At 43.5% G+C, this 21557-nt stretch overlaps 1 protein-coding gene across 6 annotated transcripts in view; it reads left to right on the top strand.

Moving 5' to 3' along the window:
- Window positions 1–2586: 2586 nt before the first annotated feature.
- The window catches only part of PDLIM5 (PDZ and LIM domain 5), a 219030-nt gene continuing 200059 nt past the window's right edge, over window positions 2587–21557 (top strand). For all 6 annotated transcript variants that reach the window (XM_028148233.2, XM_028148231.2, XM_028148229.2 and 3 more), the window contains exons 1-2: window positions 2587–2673; window positions 6157–6290. In XM_028148233.2, coding sequence (XP_028004034.2) covers window positions 6195–6290 — 96 coding nt within the window. In that variant the 5' untranslated portion in view covers window positions 2587–2673; window positions 6157–6194. The remainder of the gene's footprint in view (window positions 2674–6156; window positions 6291–21557) is intronic.

Raw genomic sequence — 21557 nt, 5'->3', positions numbered from 1 at the left:
AGGGTAATATGCAAATGGGTCGGGACACGGTCACGTAAGGACTGATCAGCAGGCTGCATGCACAGCAGAAGCAGGTGGGCGGGGACTTGCAGCATTGAGGACGGGGGCGGGGGCTTGTGCTGCTAGGACATGAGGCTGCCTCCCAGCCCGGCGCCTGGCCGGGGACTTGAGGCTGCCTCATTGGCTCCTCATGTGAAAGGTGAGCTCGGATCCTCATTCTTATTCAGTGCAGTGGAGCGTGGGAATTGGTTTATAGGATCCAGTCCCACTTGGGGAAATGTTACTACAGTCTGAGAGTAGATGTAAAACGGGGATCATATTTATTCGCTCACAGGCTTGCTGTAGAACAGACAGAGTCACCATCCTCACAGAATTCAGGATGCCCCACGTGCAAACCTAGAATGAAAAGTCAGCAACACCCCACATAGCCAAGAACTAGAAACTTCCCTTTGAAAGGAGCATATGCAACAGAACTGTGAGTCCCGGGAGGGCGAAGAGGAAAGCAGTCCTTGCAGTTAATTTAAGAGTTTAAGGTGCAAAACTGGCATCAGAAAGTAGTGGCATAAGACCGAGGCCATGCAGTCATGTGGCAACACTGAGACCGTGGGACCCTTGGGACGAGTGGTTTCTGACGCCGGGGGAACCCCCGGCCCCCACCCCGGCCTGTGGGTGCCGGTTACAGACGACCACGTGCACAGGGATGAGGGCTCCGGGCCTGCGGTGGCGGGGTTAGGGGACAGAGGACCTCCTCCCATAAAGTCTCCCCCAGCCCGCGCAGCATCAGGCTGTGTGGCGTGAGCCCACTGGTCACCAGGTGACGTCACCTAGAGGGGCTGTTCAGGCGGTTTCCCTGAAGAGGGGCGCATGCCCAGCTCAGAGGCGAGGAGGAACAGTCTTGGAGGCCACGCGACCTCCCATAGCCTCTGCAGCGTGGCTGGAGCTGAAGCTGTAGGTCCATCTGGCTGTCGTGGGGCATGGACAGTGCGGTGGCCCTGGCACTGGCGGTGAGTGCTGGGCGCCTGAATCTGGGGAGCCACCCAGACCCACGGGCCTTCCCAGCTAGACCGCTCCCCTCCTGCAACCCTCACCAAACTCGGGTCTGACCCTCATCCTCCCCACCAGACCCCAGGGGCCCAACCTCCCAAATGGTGACCTTTGACTGTGCGTCCTCACTGTAACATTTCAGTCTCAGAACCCAACACCTCCCTTAACACCTCACCTCCGATCTAACCTTTAACAGGAGCCATTGCCAACCACATCTGGTCCAGCACCACTCTCCCCCCTCGAATCATTCGTCCATGGAAGCTGCCATTGCTTCCCGTGAACTCAAACGAAATAGGATTACTCAAAGAAGAATATGTCTGAGCAAAGACCTTGAACTAAAGAAGAAATAAAGTAACTAATATACATGAGAAAAGTTAACTTCAAAGGTAATCAAGTAATTGCAAAGGAAAGATATCTGGAACTTTTAAAAAATCACACTATTCAGTAGTGGAGAGGGTGTGATAAGACAGACACCTGATAGCACTGCTCTGGAGTATAGGGGACAGCATTTCTGGAGACAGTTTGACAGGATGTAGCAAATATTCAGGCTCCTGGGCTGGATGATTACATTTCCAGGAATTTATCACACATAATAATCACAAAGTTGGGCCAAATATCATCATAATAATAAAAGGCTAATATGCAAATGGTCACCACGCCATGACACTGTAACAACTGAACAGTAGGAGGCTGCGTGTGAGGCAGGTGCCGGTGGGTGGGGACTTGCAGTGTCGGTGGGTGGGGACTTGCCCCGGCCTGGGATGTGAGGCTGCCTCCCCGCCCAGGGCCAGGCCGGGGGATGTGAATAGCAATATTAAAATATTTCCTTAATTTAATTCCCTTTTAATGTGCACGAATTTCGTGCACCGGGCCACTAGTTTATGAAAAAATTCCTTAAGCTAACTCAAGCAACTTTATAGAAACTGGACTATTAAAACTATTCAAAGTGGACTATTATTGATTTGGATTTAGAAAAATAAGCTAAGGCTGTAGTAATTGAACTTCGAGCACTGCCTTCTGGTGTGATCACAGGATTTAACTTCGAGATATCAAAGTGACTGATTTTCACTTTCCTGTCAAGCAAACTTGAGGGTTTGCATTTCTCAGGGCATATAAAGCTCTCTCTCAAAACAACAACAAACAGGCAGTAGCCGCAGAACTTGCGCAGATAGGGATTTATCCAAAGTCCCCTTCTATTTTTAGCCAGAGCAACTGCTTGCCAACTCAGTTTCTGCGGAGAGAAATGCATCCAATGCAAAATAAACTCGCCGAGCAGACCTTTGCTAGGCACTTCTCGAAAATCCCGAACACTACTCTCACCAAAACTCGGTTTGCAGCGCAATTGTTTTTCTAGGAGTCTTCAGCTCGCCCCAGCAAGCCCGAGCGCTGGGCTCCGCGGTACCTTCCCCGCCCCGCCCCGCCCCGCGCGGCGCGGCCCAGCCCAGCCCCAGGGCGAGGCCGGGGGCGAGAGGGGCGTGTCCTGAAGCGAAGGGGGCGTGCCCAGGAGCGGGGGCGGGGCCTGCCGCGCGAGGAGGCGGAAGTTCCCGCGGCTGGTGAGGGCGGCGCACGCACCGCGAATCATTTGTCAGCGCTCGTCTGAGGCGGAGGCAACGCCGCGCGGGACCCGAGGTGAGTGGCCACCCGCAGGGGATGCGCGACTGTGATTCCCCGGCGGGAGGAGGGCAAGTTAGCGGCTGGTTGGCGCCACCGAGCGCGAGGGAAGCCCAGCTGGGAAGGCAGAGGGGGCGCATCTTGCGCGGGGCGGTTTCTCAGGTGCTTTCTGGGCGCGGAGCGGCGGCGGTGGGAGAGCGGCGTGGGAAGAGGAGCGCCCGGGAACGGGTGGCGCGGGCGCGGGCGCGAGGCCAGTGGACGAGCCTTGGGAGTCCCCGGAGTCCGGCCGGCCGGGACGAGCGCGGCCAAGGCGCGGACGCGGGAGCGGAGCGCCCTGGACGGCGAGGGTGGGCGCGGAGAGGCCCCCGGGCGCCCCGCACCGACCCGCCGGCTGGCTCCGGGCGTTTCCAGGCACCCACCTTGGCGTCCGCGTCCACCCCCGTCCTGCGCGAATCTCTCTCGGGGGGTGCGGAGAGGAAGCGGGACTCAGTGGGAATGGCGTGTTACTTTTTGTTTCCTCTCTCGCTACGGAGAAGCATTTATTCCCTCCCCCCCCCCCCCCCCCCCAGATATTTAGGATTTTGTAACCTGTTTGGGGAAAACTTCCGCGCGTCCCGAAATAAAGCTCGTTTAAAGAATAAATCTCGTCGTGAACGCCAGATTTATTAATACGTGTGTGCCTGTTGGGGCTTTTCTAAGACTTCAGCGCGTTTGACAATCAGTGGGAAAAGGAGGGGCAGAGCTTGGAAAGAAAATCCGTGGTTGCGCTGGGCTGGGCAGGTCTAGGGTGTGATCGCCAGATCCTATCCCGAGTCCGCCTTCCCGACCGCGGGGACGTCGGAACGCGCCTGCTGCGGAAACAGCCGGCTCGGAGCCTTATTTGGCAAGCAGGGCCAGGCGAGAACATCTGCTGGAAAACTGGCTCGTTGGCTGCTCTCATCCCGTGCCTGTGGCCCTAGTTCTTCAGCTCTACCTCTCCACTGTCTCCCAGTCTAGGGAAAAAAGAGAACCTCAAGATACTGCTCTTTCATTGCAGACCCAGACATTCTTGATACCCTGAGCAGTTCATCAGGAATTCTCTCCCCCCGCCCCCCCCACCCCCATTCTCACCCGCCAGAGAGACTAGGATAGGGGTGTGGGAAATAACCAAGCTCCCCTCCCAAGTACCAGGGCGAATACATTGTTTAGCCTTTCCCTAAGAGGAAAATCCAGAGCTATACAGAAGTGCCAGCATTTTCTACGAGTTTGAAAGCGGAATAGGCTGCTATTTCCTGCCTGCTTGGTATTTTAGGAAGAGTTTGGGCACTGATAGCCAGATGAAGGAGATCTGGAGAAGGCCAGAAATATTACCATTGCTTAGGGGGTTAGACTATTTTAAGACAAATGAAACTAGCAGAGGGAGAAGGCTAGAAACTACACTGACTAGAAGTGTAGTGTGGTTATGACTTTGCCAGTGCTAGAAATTTTAGTAACAAATGGGATAAGTCAGGAAGGGAACTTCCAAGTAAAAAAAGGTTGCATGTACACGGGTGGATACATAAGTACATTTTCTTGTAGGGAACAGTGGGGCCAGGAGAAGTGGAGCCTAACTTATAAACACGCTTCTCTTGACAAAAATTAAAGATGAAAAAAGAAGGAAGGACAGGCTGACTGTGAAATACCTGTTGGCTTTATAAACCTCTGATTTGCATAATGGGTCTGTATCAAAGGAGTCTTTTCTAGTTCTATGAAAATCTTCATTATTATAGGGGGAAGGATTTAAATTACATGTGGCTCTTTATTATCTCCCTACTATTCGTTTTCATGTGTATTTAACAGTTTTGCTTCTGGTTTGGCCTTTGGTCTTTTTAATGCCCTGTGCCTATACATCAGTATTGAAGTAATATATTTTTATGTAGTACTTCCGTATACTACACATTTAGTTTCTAGGTAGATGCCACGTGGATTTTTCATGAATTTAATTTTTCAAGAACCAGACTTATTTAAAAGTATTGCCTCATTTTCTTCTTATGAAAAGATGGAATGTATTTGCTTTTAATATACCCAGTGGTTCTAATATCTACATCAGCTACTGTCAATTTGGTGTGATGGCATAGAAATTTTGAATGGGTTAAAGAAATATTGTAAGACAGGTAATACAAGGTGATGATTTGGTTAAACAGCATAGATTTTCTAAGGAAGTGTGTCATAAAAGCTTTTTTGAAAATGTAGTTTTAAATAATTGAATTATACATGTGCTATATTTTTAACATTTTTAAAGAAAGAGGGAAATATTATGTTTCTTAGTATTACATCTTAGAAAATCTCCATTTCTCCCACCCACATGTAACCACCATAACAACCAACCCCAGACTCCAACTCATACTTTTTTTACTTAAGTTTTTTGTTATGTAAAAGTGCTAGCATGCCTGGCCAGTGTGGTTCAGTAGTTGAGCATCGACCTATGACCCAGGAGGTCAGGGTTCGATTCCCAGTCAGGGCACATAATCAGGTTTCAGGCTGGATCCCAGTAGGGGGCGTGCAGGAGGCAGCTGATCAGTGATTCTCTCCTCATTGATGTTTCTATCTATCTCTCCCTCTCTTTTCCTCTCTCAAATCAATAAAAATATATTTTAAAATGTGCTACCATGAGAGTCCTTATAAGTGCACTTACAGCAAAACAAAAAAGAAGGCATTGAAGTTCTGTTTCTTTTCTATAGCTCTTACTCCCTTTCATTCATTAAGATTATAGCCCTACCACATTTAGTCAGTCTCACTATGTGTTAAATGCTCACCTTCTACTTTGCCTGATGAGGTGTGTGTATAAACAAAAAGGTTCTGATTGAAATATCACTGTGCTAGAGTATTGCCTATCATGGCCTGTCTGAAGAAAAAGTAAATGTTACTCCAAGTGTGGGATATATCACATCCTTATAAGAGGAAATTCAAGTTATAGTTTATGAATGGAGAGAATAGTTTTGTACATGAAAAAACACTAATTTTAAAGAATTTAGTAAGCATGAATGAGAGTCTATGAATTAGCAGTCCTTTTCATATGTTAGAGTAATTTAGAATTTAAGTAAGTGAAATTGAAGATCTTTTGCCAGCTGCAGGCAAAAGAATGCATGAGGTAGAGGGAAGGAGAAAATCATATTGAATTAAATATGAAATGAAATCTTGTTCTTCTATATATAACAGTGTTGTAAAGTACTTTGAGTTAAAGTTTGTAAGAAACCACAGATTGTAGCAAGTTGTAAAACTGATCAAGTGTCTAGAAATATATTCTGATGTGGAATTTTTATACTATGGAAATTGGCGTGAGTTTAGAAATTGTATGTTAGGTCATATATTCCTTTTCTTAGATTGAAATGAGAACTTAATGTAGACTTATGCTCTATAATCTCTCAAACCCCCAAAACAAAATACTGTACATAATTTAGTTGGGTTTATATTAAATACATTTAAATATGTAATAGGGCTTCAAGTAAATATTTTTTTAACCATCTGATTTTCTTTTCACAGTTTCACACTCTGGGATTGGACTTTGAACCACTAAAACCATGAGCAACTACAGTGTGTCCTTGGTTGGCCCAGCTCCTTGGGGTTTCCGGCTGCAAGGTGGCAAGGATTTCAACATGCCTCTGACAATCTCTAGTGTAAGCAAACTTTACAGATTTTATTACAGATGTTTATTCAATGCTTAATCCTGGAAACCTCAGGACTAATTCTCTGGATGACCTGTTCTCTACTTACTACAATTGCATATGGGATTTGATCTCAACACACTTAGTTACCTGAAATAAAGGATATGGTGGGAGGGAAGTTAACAAGGATAATTGATTTCAATTTTTGTTTATTTTCAGTTTTCCTTCATCACCTTAAAGAAAATGCAAAGCATTTATCTAGGGGGTAGACTTCAGATCTTTGAACTGTAACTAATTTGGGGAATTTTCTGGATCTTAGTTTCTTCAGATGTAATATTCAAAGATTGTATTAATGGAATTTTTCATGTTCCTTTCAGTTCCAAAGCTATTTATTAAAAACTGTTGATCAGTATTAATGAAATGACTATTTTTGGTGTTATTTCCTCAGCTTACTTTCTGGTGAAGGTGATGGCCAACAGTAAAATGGCCCAAAGCTACTTACCTTTGAAGAAGAAATGAAAGACTTGGATCTCCAACTAGATAGTCAGTCTATGAATATTTGAGATTTGGCTGCTTACCTCAGTATGAATGAATTCTGTATATACATTTTAAGGATATGTTTTCCTGATGATGATGAGGGGGGTAATGATAGCTTTCATTTATTAGGGCTTGACTGTGGCAGGTACTGTTTCAGTTTCATCATCTGTAGGTAATTATTGCTATTAATTACTTGTATAAATTTCCAGAGGGTTTTTTTTGTATATGCAAATAAATGTGAACATCTCCCCTTTTACTTATATGGTAGCGTATTGTACACACTGTTCCATACCTTGTTTTTTCCTAAACAGTTTACCTTGGAGAACTTTCCCTATTAATATAGGATTTTCCCCTATTAATAGGGTTTTTTGTTGTGTGTGTGTGTGTTTTAAACAACTATATAGAATTCTCTTGTAGGGGAGTAACATTTATTTAACCATCCCCTGTGGAAGGGTATTTATATTGTTTCCAATATTACAGTCACAAACAGTGCTGCAGCAGATACCATATATGTGTAGTTTTGCATATATTTCTATATAATAAAGAGGTAATATGCAAATTGACCCTCACAAGATGGCTGCCTACAACCAGGCCGGCAGGGGGGTTAGTAAGGGACGACCAAACGACTGAACAGTAGGCTGCATGGGGTGACCAGGCTGGTGGGGGGGGCAGGGGCAGTTGGGCGTGGCCAGGCCGGCAGGGAAGGGGCAGTTGGGGGTGACCTGGATGGCAGCAGGGGGCAGTTAGGGGCAACCAGGCCAGCAGGGGGGGCAGTTAGGGGTGATCAGGCAGGCAGGCAGGTGAGCGAATAGGAGCCAGCGGTCCAGGATTGTGAGAGGGATGTCCAACTGCCAGTTTAGGCCCGATCCGGCAGTTGGACATCCCCCAAGGGGTCCCGGATTGGAGAGGATGCAAGCTGGGCTGAGGGGACTGCCCCCCCCCCCATGCACGAATTTTGTGCTCTGGGCCTCTAGTATGATAGGTTGTATAATTTACACTTCTGTGCAGTGCATAAAAATACTTTTCCCGCCCTTTCATAGCCTTGCCAGCAAACTTGGGGATTTTTGCCATGTGCTTTACATGCATCATCTCGTTTAATTTTCATACCAACCTGCGAAATAGTGGTATTATTTCCATTGTCCAGAACTGTCTATTAGTTCACATGACGAATAGACATGTGTGGAAGAGTTGGCTTTCAAGCAATTATGTTATGCTTCTCCCTAGTAATAAACTTTACCTTAAATTTAAGTAGATTGTTTCTATAATCAGATATTTAGAAGAATATTGTTTGTAACACTTACATATCCCTATTAAAATACTTCAAATCCCAGCTTACTAATGAAGTGTTCTTGGCTGTGGATTTTTAAATACTTGTCATTGATTTATCACTAATTTCTGTCTTGATTTCAGTTTTTCAGATTTTACAAGGAAATATATACATATAATCCAGCCTGCAAGTTTTAAGACTTTGTGGTTGGATGAAATTTTAAATGTGTAGTATCTGTGTAGAAATGGGTCTTTTGACTTATTCCTGTTTGAGTGAGGAAATTTTTTTTTTTCCTACTGAAGATCTATTATGAGGAAAGGAACAATATTTGAATACTGTGTGTTTTTAGGTACTATTAACATTATTTTATATTAAGATAGAATATCCTACTTTAAGATAATGGACTAAAAAAACATTTTTTAGTTAACAATACTTCCATTTGTGCTGAAAAAAAAAATCCAGAAATAATTGAAGCCTAAATGAAACAAATTTAATCATCACTTTGTTGTTTGGTAATGGAAATGCAAATGGTATGTAAATATGTGGTACTGTGCCTTTTAAAAAGTTTTCTGTGCTTCAGTTCCCTGGCAGACAGTTTGAGGCACTAGCTCCACGTTGTGATGCTGATAAAACAGAACACTGTGTTACGTATATATGTGCCCTCCCTTGGCACAGAAGAAATGCTTTCCTTGTGTAGACAGAGTGCTAATTAAAGGATTTTGAACATACTGATTCAGAGAAAGCACGGTAACAAAGCTGCTGAGTTATTTCTGTTCTCTTACAAAAGTCTCTGCCATCTCCTGTGACCTTTTTGGGCCTTGTGCAGTGGGGCATGCAGTTCATTCTGGATTGGAGAGGATGGGGAGGGGAGGGGGAGGAGAGAAGGGAATGTTGGCTCAACTGTGCTGCTAAGCTGTTGGCTTTTCATTGTAGTTATTTTTAACCCCTTGTGTGGTTCAAACATGCCTAGTAAGATTGCCTAATAAAGATGTATGCCTAGTAACTAATTTATATTGTAAAATTATTAATGTTGCACCTCATGTTAATTACTTCTATGGTTATATTTATTCTGCCTTTTATGTAATATATTTTAGTGGTCACCAGATTAATAGTTATCAAGAAGCAATTAAAACCTGAACGCATGCCTTAAAACATGTAATTTAGTGATTCTTTTATTTTAATAGTGTGTATGAAATTCTTAGCAAGTTCTGGAACATAGTATTCTCTCACTTAACTCTCATTATTATAAAATTAAAAAGAAAAAATTATTTAGAAACTTGAAACATCAAATCTCCAATAATTGTAGGAAACATAGCAGTTATGATTTTTTTACCTTATAGTCTGTTGGAACTAAAAAAAAAATCAAGTTTGTGGTTAGATAGGAAGCTGCATCTTTAGAATTCAAAGGTATACAGCTTTTCCTTGGGTCAGTTATTATTTTGATTATAGATTTTTTGAGATTTTGTTGTTACCAGCATATGAATATGCTAAACATGACTTGTATCTTAAAGCATCTGAACTGTAAAAATTTTAATATTTCACCCAAATTTGTTCATCACCTGTATTATATGGATTTTGTATTCCCTTTTAGTATGTTGATTTCTAAGATAAGATTGGTAATTTCTGCAAACTCTTAAGAGAGTCTCAGATTGCCATTAACTGCATCATCACGAGCCATTGTCTTCAGTTTCCTATTCTTAAAATGGAGTGCTGGCTACAGGAGTTTGCAGGCTCTTTTTATGACCCTGTATTTATGGAATTGCCTTGAAACCATGGAATGTGAGGATGGGTTTTATTGTAGCTGTGTGGGTTTGTTGGTCTTTGCCAGTATATTTTATAAGAAGAAATAGGAGACCTGTTGCACAATTGAAGACCATATTTTGGCAAATTGATGTTTCTCATGATGGAATTATAAGAAGGATAACATTTTTGTGAATAACATCTTTTTAATACAGTATCCAAGACTTGAAGTACTCTGCTGCATGTTATTTTCTGATGTATGATGTTAGAGTATTTTACTTAAATGCCAGTATTTGGATTTTCTGAGGATATCCCATTTTTTTATAAAAACATCTACAATGTTTCTTTAGTACATAAGAATGAGGTCAGGCATTTTATTTATTTTTATTATTATTTTAAAAAATTTTATTGTTGAAAGCATTACAGATGTCCCCTGTGTTGTTGTCGTCCCCCCCCCCCCCCATACCCACCCCTCCGTACCCACCCCTCACAAGCCTTTGCCACACTATAATCTGTGTCCTTGGGCTATGTGTATATGCATATAATATTCCCGGTTAATCTCTCCCTCCCCCTCTGAAATTCATCAGCCTGTTCATGGTTCTGTGTCTCTGGATCTATTTTGTTCATTAGATTCCACAAACGAGTGAGATCATGTGATACTTATCTTTCTCCGACTGACTTATTCTGCTTAGCATAATACTCTCTAGGTCCATCCATGCTGTTGCAAATGGTAAAAGTTTCTTCTTTTTTACCACCCCGAATTATTCCATTGTGTAAATGTACCACAATTTTTTTTTTTTTTATCCACTAACCTGCTGATAGGCACTTGGACTGTTTTCAAATCTTAGCTGTAGTAAGTTGCGCTGCTGTGAACAAGAGTGCATATGTTCTTTCTGATTGGTGTTTCAGGTTTCTTAGGATATATTCCTAGAAGTGCGATCACTGGGTCAAATGGGAGTTCCATTTTTAGTTTTTTGAGGAAACTCCATACTGTTTTCCACAGTGGCTGCACCAGTCTGCATTCCCATCAGCAGTGTCCTAGGGTTCCCTTTTCTCCACATCCAACACTTGTTTGTTGATGATAGCCATTCTGACAGGTGTGAGATGGTACTGCATTGTCGTTTAAATTTGCATCTCTTGGATGATTCGTGACTTTGAGCATTTTTTCACATGTCTCTTGGCCTTCTTCTTGTATGTCCATTTTGGAGAAGTGTCGGTTTAGGTTCTTTTCTCATTTTTTTAATTGGATTGTATGTCTTCCTTTTGTTAAGTTGTATGAATTCCTTATATATTTTGGAAATTAACCCCTTATTGGGTGTATCATTGGCAAATATGTTCTCCCACGCAATGGGCTCTCTTTTCACTTTGTTGATTTTTTTTTTTTTTTTGCTGTACAGAGAGGACAGGCATTATAATACCCAAATAATAACTGATTATCAAGAGTTAGGGGAGCATCACTTGGTACCAGCTCAGACTTGATTTTAGTTGGATTTGAAAAGCAGGAGATAGTTACTGTTTCCTGGAGTTTGGATTCCTGTTTGGCAGTGTGACATAGAACAGAGAAAGACACAGCTGTGAAATACTTTGCTGTGAATTCATTTATCCAGCAGTTAAAGGAATACTTCCTAGAAGCCATTGAAGAAGATACAGAGTAATGGAGTATACAAAGGTTGGAGAGAAAAGAAATACGTACAGAGCTAGACAGTGTCATAAGACCTGTCACAAGACAGTGTTTAATGAAATGGCAAAGATACAGATAAATATTCCTCATTTTCTGTGGGCATAGATCTTTTGTATTTGTGGGGGCCAGTTTATTATAGGAGAAATGAATTGAACTGGTCCTTGAAGGATGAAATTTGAACACTTCAAAGTCAACATTTCTCTGTGTTGGTTCAGTGCAAATTGAAGAAGACTTTTCTTGCTATTCCTTGACTGAGTGAAGCTGTGAATATAGTTGAGTGATTCTCCAGCCGGGCCAGCTGCAAAGTTTCCCTCCTAGAGGAGGATAGAAAGAGACCTTCAGTCCTCTCACGCTGAAATGGGAGAACCATCCTACCTTGAATAAATGAGCCCATTGTTAATTTTAAGCTGTTGAGTATTTTCCTTTACATTCCCTCCCAACTACCCTGTCATTATGCCAAGTTGGAAAGTTAATAATTTAGTTTGTGTAACTTCATAATATATATTTCACAATTGTGCTCATTCTCTGCTTTTAAAATACTAATTACCTTTTGTGTGGCAGTTTTCTATCATTTGATCAAAAAGGTCAGGAATGTCAAGATAATTCTGAAGATGTTTTTCTGGTCTGTTATTTGTAAAGAAGTGAAAATCTTCTCACTATGTTTATTGTAAATTAATAGTTTCAGGTAGAAAAGGGGCTTTTATAGATTTTAATGAATTTTGAGCATTTTTTAAAGTTATTTGTTAAAATGAGAGGAATTTTACTAGCATGCAGGACTTTTGTAAATACTAAAGGAAACAATATTATAGAGATTGGGTGAAGTAAGAATAGCACTTTAAAAAAGGGGACAATAATAAAGATAAAGAAGTAATAACATTTTAGACTTAAACAAAGGAGATTTTATTTATTTTAATTGTTCTTTTTGTTTTTGCAAAGGAGAGTTTCATATAACCTATTCATCTACTCATAAGTTAGGTATAATATTTAGTTACTAAAACAAAATACTGAAGCCTATGGACTTACTTTTTTATCAGTTATTTTTCAGAACTTTCAAGGCAAAAAGCTTTTTTTTTTTTTTTTTAAATAATGGTTGTTGGTCAGGCTGCAGTGTGACTATGTAGTTAACCAGGTGACTGTCCAGAACATCATGTTTGCAGTGGATCTTACCCAGATTCCCCTTTCTACAGGACCAGTCATGACCTTTTCTCCCAGTTACAGCTGCATGGAGGAGAAATCTGATATGAGTTAGTTAATCTAGAGGCAAACATTGCTCTGGACAAGGAAGAGATGAGAAATAATGAGTATATAATATACAATGACAAAAAAAGACCCTAGCATGTGAAATAATATATAGAGGTTGGCAAAAGTAGGTATACAATTGTGAGTACATGAAACAGTTTAGACTTGTATTATTATTTATTGTATTATAATATAACTGTAAACCTACTTTTGCCCATCCCCGGTGTATACTTGGCAAACAAGTGACATAATAATGGAAATGAAAAGCGAAAACATTGGTTTAAGCAGCTAATGAGTTGTGACCATGATGACCCTTGATTTAGATACTCTAGATGCGGAGCCGCCACTCTATAGCCCTACTGGGAATGTAAGTTTGGATTTTAATTACAGAGTAGAAAAGCCACTTTTCGAGTACAGATACTCTGTTTTCATTAAGTTTTTTTAAAGGTAATATTTATGAGTGGACTTGATAATATTGAATGAGTGTTTAAAATTAGTTTTGAAAGAATTTAAAAAAAATTGTTAAAACTAAATCTCTTAGCCCTAGCTGGTTTGGCTCAGTGGATAGAGTGTTGGCCTGCAGACTGAAGGATCCCAGGTTCGATTCTGACCATGAGCACATGCCCAGGTTGCGGGCCTGATTGCCAGTAGCGGGTGTGCAGGAGGCAGCCAATCAAAGATTCTCTCTCATCATTGATGTTTCTATCTCTCTATCCCTCTCCCTTCCTCTCTGAAATCAATAATAATAATAAAAAAAAAAATATATATCTAAAAAATAAACCGCTCAAATCTTAGTCACTTTCCTTTCTTCCCTCAGCTTTTTTTTTTTTTTTTCTGTTGCATAAGTGGAGTTATCTAGCCTTCTGTAAATACTCAGATCTCTTTTACAGCCGATGTTGTTGCCCATTTTGTGTTAGAATTACTGGAACAAAGTTCATCAACCTTGTTGGCAAATAGTACTCCCATCTGGGCTAAGCAGTGGCAGCAAATGTTCCTGATAGGTCTGAATGGAGAAGAGTAAAATTACCTGGGACAGTTGACAGGAGGGAATGAAAAAGAACAAGTTAGACGGAAGGAGAAGAGAAAGAGGCAATTTAAAAAAGGTCAAAATGGGAACAGTTACTTGCTAGGTCAGATTTTGTACTTAAGAAATCTTAACCCTTCACCTTTTTCCCTTTTAAAGTTTGATTAATTTATTTTTTTCTTTAGGTAAGACATTCATATGGTTTGAAATTCAAAAGATATAATATGGTTTACAGGAACAGGTCTCCTATTGCCCTGCCATTCACTTCCTCTTCCTGGAAGAACCCATGTTATCAGCTTCTTGTGTGTACTTGCAGAAATAATTTGTATAGATATATGTAAATACATACATGTTCTCACCACCCAGCTTTTCAACAAAAATATACTTATATTTTTGCATTTTGCTTTTTTCACTAACTCAAAATCAGTAAATATATCTTTTTTTGTATAGCTACATTATATTTGGCTTTATCATGATTTATTTAACCAGTTTCTATTGATGAGCAATTATATATATGTGTGATTTTTGCACATATACTACTATATATTTTACATGTATGTGAGATATCTGTCAGATATATTCCTAGAAATGGAATTGCTTAAAGGGTTGTTTGCATTTGTCATTTTGATTGATATTGCCAAATAACTCTATAGAGACACTCCTACCCACAATATGAGAGTGCTGGTTTCCTCATACCTGTGCTAGCACACATTTCGACAGACTTTGATCTTTTCCAATCAGATGGGCCTATTTCCACCTTTCTCCTTTTTGTAGGTCTTAGTCACAGGTAGTCTACCGAAGACTCACGTTTTTAAGTGGTTCATTGTTTTCCATTTTGCATGAGAATATACAAAATAAAAGTGTGATGGCCTTTAAATGATTTTATTAATTTCTAGGGATGCTATTATTTGAACTTTTCACCCAGAGCTTTGGTTAATAATTATCTCTATAATTTGTTTCTATTTCAAAATGGATTTTTTTTCTCTCTGTTAATGCATTACTTTCAATAACATGGTGAAAGACTTTTTTGTGTTTTTTTTTAAGAACAGTTTTTGGCATACTGCCCTGTTGTAGATTTTCTGAAAAATTAAGCAAATTACATTTAATAAATTGATTTGTGTGTAACTTCGAATCCCACTCTTCTCTAGCTCCCTCTCAGTGATGTGGCAAGAAGACTGGCCATGGTGAGGCATAGTCCTGAGACAGTGAAATTCACCCTTAGAAGCCTCACTGTGTTTTCATATCAACCTTAATTAGTCAGTGGAGCTTAAATGAAATCACAAAGGTTTGTATAGTGTTCTATAGCATAGTGAGTCACACATTGTGAAGGTATACTAAAGTGTGGCACAATATATTTCTTCATTTTACCTGGGTGTAAGCAGCAGAGGTATATGTTGTTAACTTTGGCGACAAAAAGAGTGAGAATACCAGGGATATTTGTATATTATGTGCTTAAAAATGAAGGTGGCCCGAGCCGTTTGGCTCAGTGGATAGAGTGTCAGCCTGTGGACTGAAGGGTCCCTGGTTTAATTCTGGTCAAGGGCACATGCCTGGGGTGCAGGCTCGATCCCCAGTGGGGGGCATGCAGGAGGTAACTGATCAGTGATTCTCTCTTATCATTGATGTTTCTATTTCTCTCCTTTCCTCTCTGAAATCAATAATACACACACACACACACACACACACACACACACACACACACACACACACTAGAGGCCCAGTGCATGATTGAATCATGCACGTGTAGGGTCCCCTACACGCTTTCGCTTTCGATCACGGGGGAGCTGGGTGCCTGTCCGCTGGTGTACCAGGCCTTTCAGAAGCCTCCGCCCCGCAGGAGGCTTCTGAAAGGCCTGGTGCCTGAGCGGACAGGCACCCAGCGCCCCCGCCTTTGATGGTCCCTGGTGGGATGTGAGCTTGCTGCCCCAGAGGCCCCTTCTGTGCCGCAGCACAGCCATGGCACAGACGCTGAGCTCGAGCCGCCGCTGGCGATGCGAGCTCAGCGTCCTGCCAGCCCAATCGGCCACCCCGAGTCCCACTCCCCCCCCTCCGTGCCTCCTGGCCAATCGCGGGCATAGCAAAGGTACGGTCAATTGGCATATTTGTCTATTATTAGGATATATACACACACTAGAGGCCTGGTGCATGAATTCGTGCATGGAGGGGGTGGGTAGGGACGTGGGAGGTTGGCCGGTAGGGGGAGGGACTGTGGGAGGTTGGCTGCCAGCTCCAAGGAGAGAGCTGGCCCTCGGCCCCCCTGGGTAAGGGGCTGTGTCTGCCACCACCCACCTCCGGTTCCCTGTTCCAGCCTGGGCCTGAGGGCCCCGGTGGGGTCGGGAGAGGAGGCGATGGTCGCCAGGCCGGGTGCGGAAGGAACGAACGCTGGATGCCAATGCCGCCGTCGGCATCCTGCCACCATGCATTTCCTCGCCTCCCCCCTTCTCCTTTCCTTGCCACTGCACTGCCACCATGGGTGGCGTGTGGCCCCTGGGGAAGGGAGAGGACAGGAGCGAGACAAACCCTTGTGTCGAGGACTGATTTTGAATAGATCACAATGAGGGAGCTGCTCTGCTAAATACGAAACCCAGACACAGAAGCAGGTCTCTTCGAATGGTTTAGCACCAGGGGCCAAAGGGGGCTGCCCAGCCTGGAGCAGGGGCCATGGGAGGTTGGCTGTGGGAACGCTCTGACCGCCAAGGGGCAGCTCCTGTGTTGAGCATCTGCCCCCTGGTGGTCAGTGTGCGTCATAGCGACTGGTCAACCAGTTGTTCTGGTTATTTGGTCGTAATGGTCGCTTAGGCTTTTATATATATGGATATACATCTATCTATCTATCTATCTATCTATCTATCTATCTATCTATCTATCTATATCTATCAGAGGCCCAGTGTATGAATTCATGCACGGGTGGGGTCTGGCTGGCCCTCCCTGATTGGGGCCGATCGGGCCAGGCCAGCTGGCAGGAGGAGACATGGGAGTTGGCTGGCTGGCCCTGGCCCCGATCGGGGTGGGGGGGCCAATTGGGGGGGCTGGCTGAGGGGACGGGCTGTGGGCGGTTGGCCAGCTGGTGGCCCCCACCCCCTGGTCGAACTCCTGGTCGAACTCCTGGCCGAGGGGGCAGTTTGCATATTAAGCTTTTATTATATAGGATGAGTACATAATCTTAAAAAAATGGAGGAATTTTTCCTGTAGTGTTGCTATAAATTTTTAAATATGTGAGAAGAGTTTGGAACTAAATAAGAATTTTTACCTTGTTTTACCAGTAGTCGCTGTTCATGATAATTGTCTTAGGGAAATTTTGATTTATCAAAAGAAAAAGTGGTTATTTTAATGAATTAACAATTGAATGCCATTTTGATTCCATCAGAGATTTAGCTATGATTTGGTTCCATTGAGAATCTTAATTATTAGCACAGTATTTCTAAAACGTTTTTTGAGATATTACAATTTAGAGATGGTAAAAATAAAAAATATAGTAAGGTTGTATAATGGTAGCTGGAAGAGATTATAGATGAGTTCTGAAAGTATTTTTCTTTTTGAGAAAAGGTCCTGGAGGGCAAATGTCCTTTAGGAAAAAAATGCTATATCCTTTCCCTAGGAACCTTCAGGGATGTTCTGGAGAGAGAAGTTTATAAATACAAGTATTGTTACATATGTAATTTTCATGAGTTTGGACATTCTCTTGAAATATCTACGTTACTAATTTCCAGGTAGTCTACAGATGGTTCTTTTGATCTTTTTGAATTTCTGTTTATATGTACCTTTATCTATTCTGGAATATTCTAGTTAGTTGGCATCTAATTCTCAGTGTGATACTTTGATATTTTAACAAACAAAGGTGTCTTTAAACTTCCTCAATGGCTTATCCCCTCCTTAGGCTGGTTCCTCATCCTCAATCTGGCACCTTGCCTCGGCAGGGATTATAAAATCCTACATTTAATACACTACTGCCCTATTTAAGAACTAGTGGCCTGGTGCACGAAATTCGTGCATGGAGGGGGGGTTCCCTCAGCTCAGCCTGCACCCTATCCAATCGGGGACCCCTTCGGGGATGTCCAACTGCTTGTGGGATCGGGCCTAAACCATTAGTCGAACATCCCTCTCGCAATCTGGGACCGCTGGCTCCTAACCACTCACCAGCCTGCCTGCCTGATCGCCCCTAACTGCCTCTGCCTGCCTGCCTGATCAACCCTAACCACCTCTGCCTGCCTGATCAACCCTAACCACCTCTGCCTGCCTGCCTGATCATCCCTAACTGCTCCCCTACCGACCTTATTGCCCCTAATTGCTCCCCTGCTGGCCTGATTGCCCCTAACTGCCTCTGCCTCACCCTGCACCCAGGACCTGGGCTTCCCTCCCTCTGGCCAGCCACAGGCACCCAGGACCTGGGCCAGCTTCACCCAGGCCAGCTGCAGCCGCAGGGGACTGTGGGTGGCGGCTTCTCCCAGGCTGTAGCCGCCGCACCCGGAACCACAGGACATGGGCTTGTCCCTCTCCTGGGCCAGAGGCACAGGCGCAGCTGCTGGCACCCGGAACCCTGGGGCGGGTGGCTTGTCCCTATCCCAGGCCACAGCCTGGTTGGTCCCCATTCCTCTCTCCCTAGTGTTGAATGTCTGAGTTCATTATTGCGTGATGGCATGAGGGCGTGATGACTATTTGCATATTAGGTCTTTATTATATAGGATTTTAACTTGTCATGGTCTGTCTTCAGGTGGATATTATACCACTTTACATCTTGTATAGAAACTTCACTGTAACAAAATTTCATTTTTCCTGGGCAATCTTTGTGCTATTGTTGTCATGTATTTTACTTTCACAGATGTTATAAAACTGACATTACATTATTATTTGTTTAAATAGTTCATTATCTTTAAATATATTTAAATAATAAGAAACTTCTATTATATTTTTTCCTATGCATTTACTGTCTTTGGTGTTTTCCATTTCTTGGCATAAATCATTATTTGTATCTGGCAAAATTTTATTTCTGCTTGCAGGACTTCTTTTAACATTTCTTACACTACAAATCTGCTGGTGAGAAAAAAAAATTCAATCTTTTATACATGAAAAATATATTTTAACTATTTAAAAAATATTTTCACTCAGTCTAGAATTATAAATTGAGAGGATTTTTCCCCCCTTGTGAGTACTTTAATGATGTTGCTGTACTATCTTCTCCCCTACACTGTTTCTGATGAGAAATCTTTTGTAATCCTTATGTTTATTCCTGTGTATAGTCTCTTTTCTTCTGACTACTTAAAAGATTTTTCTTTTCATCATTGGTGTTGAGCAATGTGACTTTTGTGTCTTGATGTAGCTTTCTTTCTGTCCTGTGCTTGCTATTCACTGAGCTTCTTTGATCTGTGGGTTTATATTTTTTACTATATTTTGCCAAATTTGGAAATTTTTGAATCATTCTTTCTTCAGATGATTATATATATACCAGTTCGGGTCTCTAGAGGGGGCTGGGGAGGAAGAGGACTGAACCAAACCATAGGGTCAGGACCTCGGCAGGCAATTGAGTGTGGGGAGGCCAGCAGGGCCATCCCCGCAGTGGCCAGTTCATGACCAGCTGCCTGAGACTGGCTCGTTCCTGCGCTGGGGGGTTTCATGCATCTGCTCTGTGCTGCCCAGCAGTGCGGTGCCCGTCGGGGCTGTGCGTAGCTTACGGGGAAGGCACGGCCTGGGGAGTCGGAGCCTTGATCCCTCACAATAACCAGATCCGGACATTGGGAATGCAGCCAGTTCTCTGCACCCTGAGTCGCCCCACTGTTGCGTCCCCAGAGCAGTCATGGTGCCTTCTTCCATCACGGTTCCCTAAGCTCGCAGTGATGGAGGTGTGCTGTCATAGGTTTGGGTGAATGGAACATGGAAGACCCCTGGCTGATAGCAGGCGCCGGGTGTTGGCTGGGGAGGCGATCGTGTGGGTTTGCGTGAAGTGCTCACAGTTACAGCTTTGGAAGCCTCTTCCTTAGTTTCTCAGAGAGCTTGGTGGTGAGGAAATGCAGGTCTCGTCCTGCGTTGCAGTTTCCGTGGGAAACCTCGCCGTTGGTGTCAGAGGGGTTGGCCGGGAGCGCCTGCGGCAGAGAGACACCCTTCTCCCGTAACCTCTTCGCAGGCGGACTGGTCACCGGATGCCTGGGAACTGCTCAGCGGATCCCTGCTGTTCCACAGAGCTCTCTGAGCAGCCGTCCATCTTCCGTGGGAAGAAAGGTGTGTGCTTGTGCACAGTCACTGCCCGGTCCCGGACTGGCGGGGGCACCCCAGTCCTGGCCTGGCGGGGGCACTCTGGCCCTGGACGTGTTCTTCTGCTGGGTTCGTAGAGGTCGGACAGTCGTTGTCCAGAATTCCCTTGTTTAACAAAGAAAGTTAAGTTCCCAGTGAGGCCGCTGGTTAGAAAGGGAGGGGGTTGGGGAGTGGAGGAGGAGGAGCGGAGCTGCCTCTTCCCCGCCTGCCAGAAGGCGCAGAGCCTGAGGCATGATCTCCATCCCGCTCACCTGCCCCGGGAGGCTGCTTCCAGAGAGACGGTGAAGGCTGGGCTCTGCTCCTGTGTCCTGGTGGGTCTGAAAAGCAGGAGGCAGAGCCGTGCTCTCACCTGGGCCTCGGGGCAGCGGCCTCCTGGTTCTTGGCAGAGATGGTGGCCCTGGGGTCTGACCACTCCTCAGTGGTTGGAACTGTGTGTAGGAGCCGCTGGCGCAGGCGCGCCCCTGGGAGGCAGATACAGCGGGCAAACCATCGACCTCGTTGCCCTGGTGACAACGCCAGCGTCCCGCAGGGCCATTATGGGCGCCACCATCTTTGTTGCGAAGTGATGGTTAATTTGCATATTCCCTCTTTATTAGATAGGATTATAAGGGCTTCCTGTTATATGTTGAGTTATTGCTTAACTTCTCTGTCTGGCATTTGGGCTGCATATAAATGGGCCTACTTAATACAACTGAATTTTGGTCTAAAATGCCCAATTTGAACCCTGAAGTTCTGATCTCTCTATTCTTATGCAGAGTACCTTTATTTCCTATTATCTCTGAAGCCCTGTCCATCCTTCAAGGCACGTTCATATACCAGGTACTCTTTGTAATGTTTGACTGCTCTGGCTCACTTAGATCTCCTTTCTTTCCTATATTAAATAATAAAAATGGAAATGTGCTAACATTTATTGAGCCCTTGTTATTGTCTAGGCTCTGCTCTAGGTGTTTTTCACATGTTTGATTAAATCCTCATAACACCCCTCTGAGGAAGTAAGATTTTAAATCTCTGATTTACAGAGGAGGATTGAGAAACAAGTTAAAAAACATGTCTGAAGTTGTACACAACTAGTAATTGATTAAGCTTAGGGTTCAAAACCAGTCAAACTGAGTAATCCTGTATATTCTATATCAGTGATGGGCAACCTTTTGAGCTTGGTGTGTCAAACTTCGCCAAAAAACTGAGCATAACTCGGGTAGTGTGTCACTTTGAGGAAAAAAACTAACTCCAAGACTCTAGTCGCAAATGTTTCATCCTCAGGAGCAGCAAATGTTTCATCCTCGGCATGCGGCCGCGTGTCATCAGAAATGGCTACGCGTGTCAGTGCTGACACGCGTGTCATAGGTTTACCATCACTGTTCTATATAATAAAAGACTAATATGCAAATAGACTGAATGGCGGAACAACCGGAACAACCAGAACAACTGAACAACCGGTTGCTATGATGTGTGTTGACCACCAGGGGATGTGCACGGAACATGGCAGGTGTCAGCCGTGGCTGGTGAAGCAGGTGAACGGGGCGCCAGATCAAGGTGGGGTGCCAG

Source organism: Eptesicus fuscus, chromosome 2 (assembly GCF_027574615.1).
Source record: "Eptesicus fuscus isolate TK198812 chromosome 2, DD_ASM_mEF_20220401, whole genome shotgun sequence".
NCBI lineage: Eukaryota > Metazoa > Chordata > Mammalia > Chiroptera > Vespertilionidae > Eptesicus > Eptesicus fuscus.
This window is presented reverse-complemented; position numbering and strand designations above follow the sequence as displayed.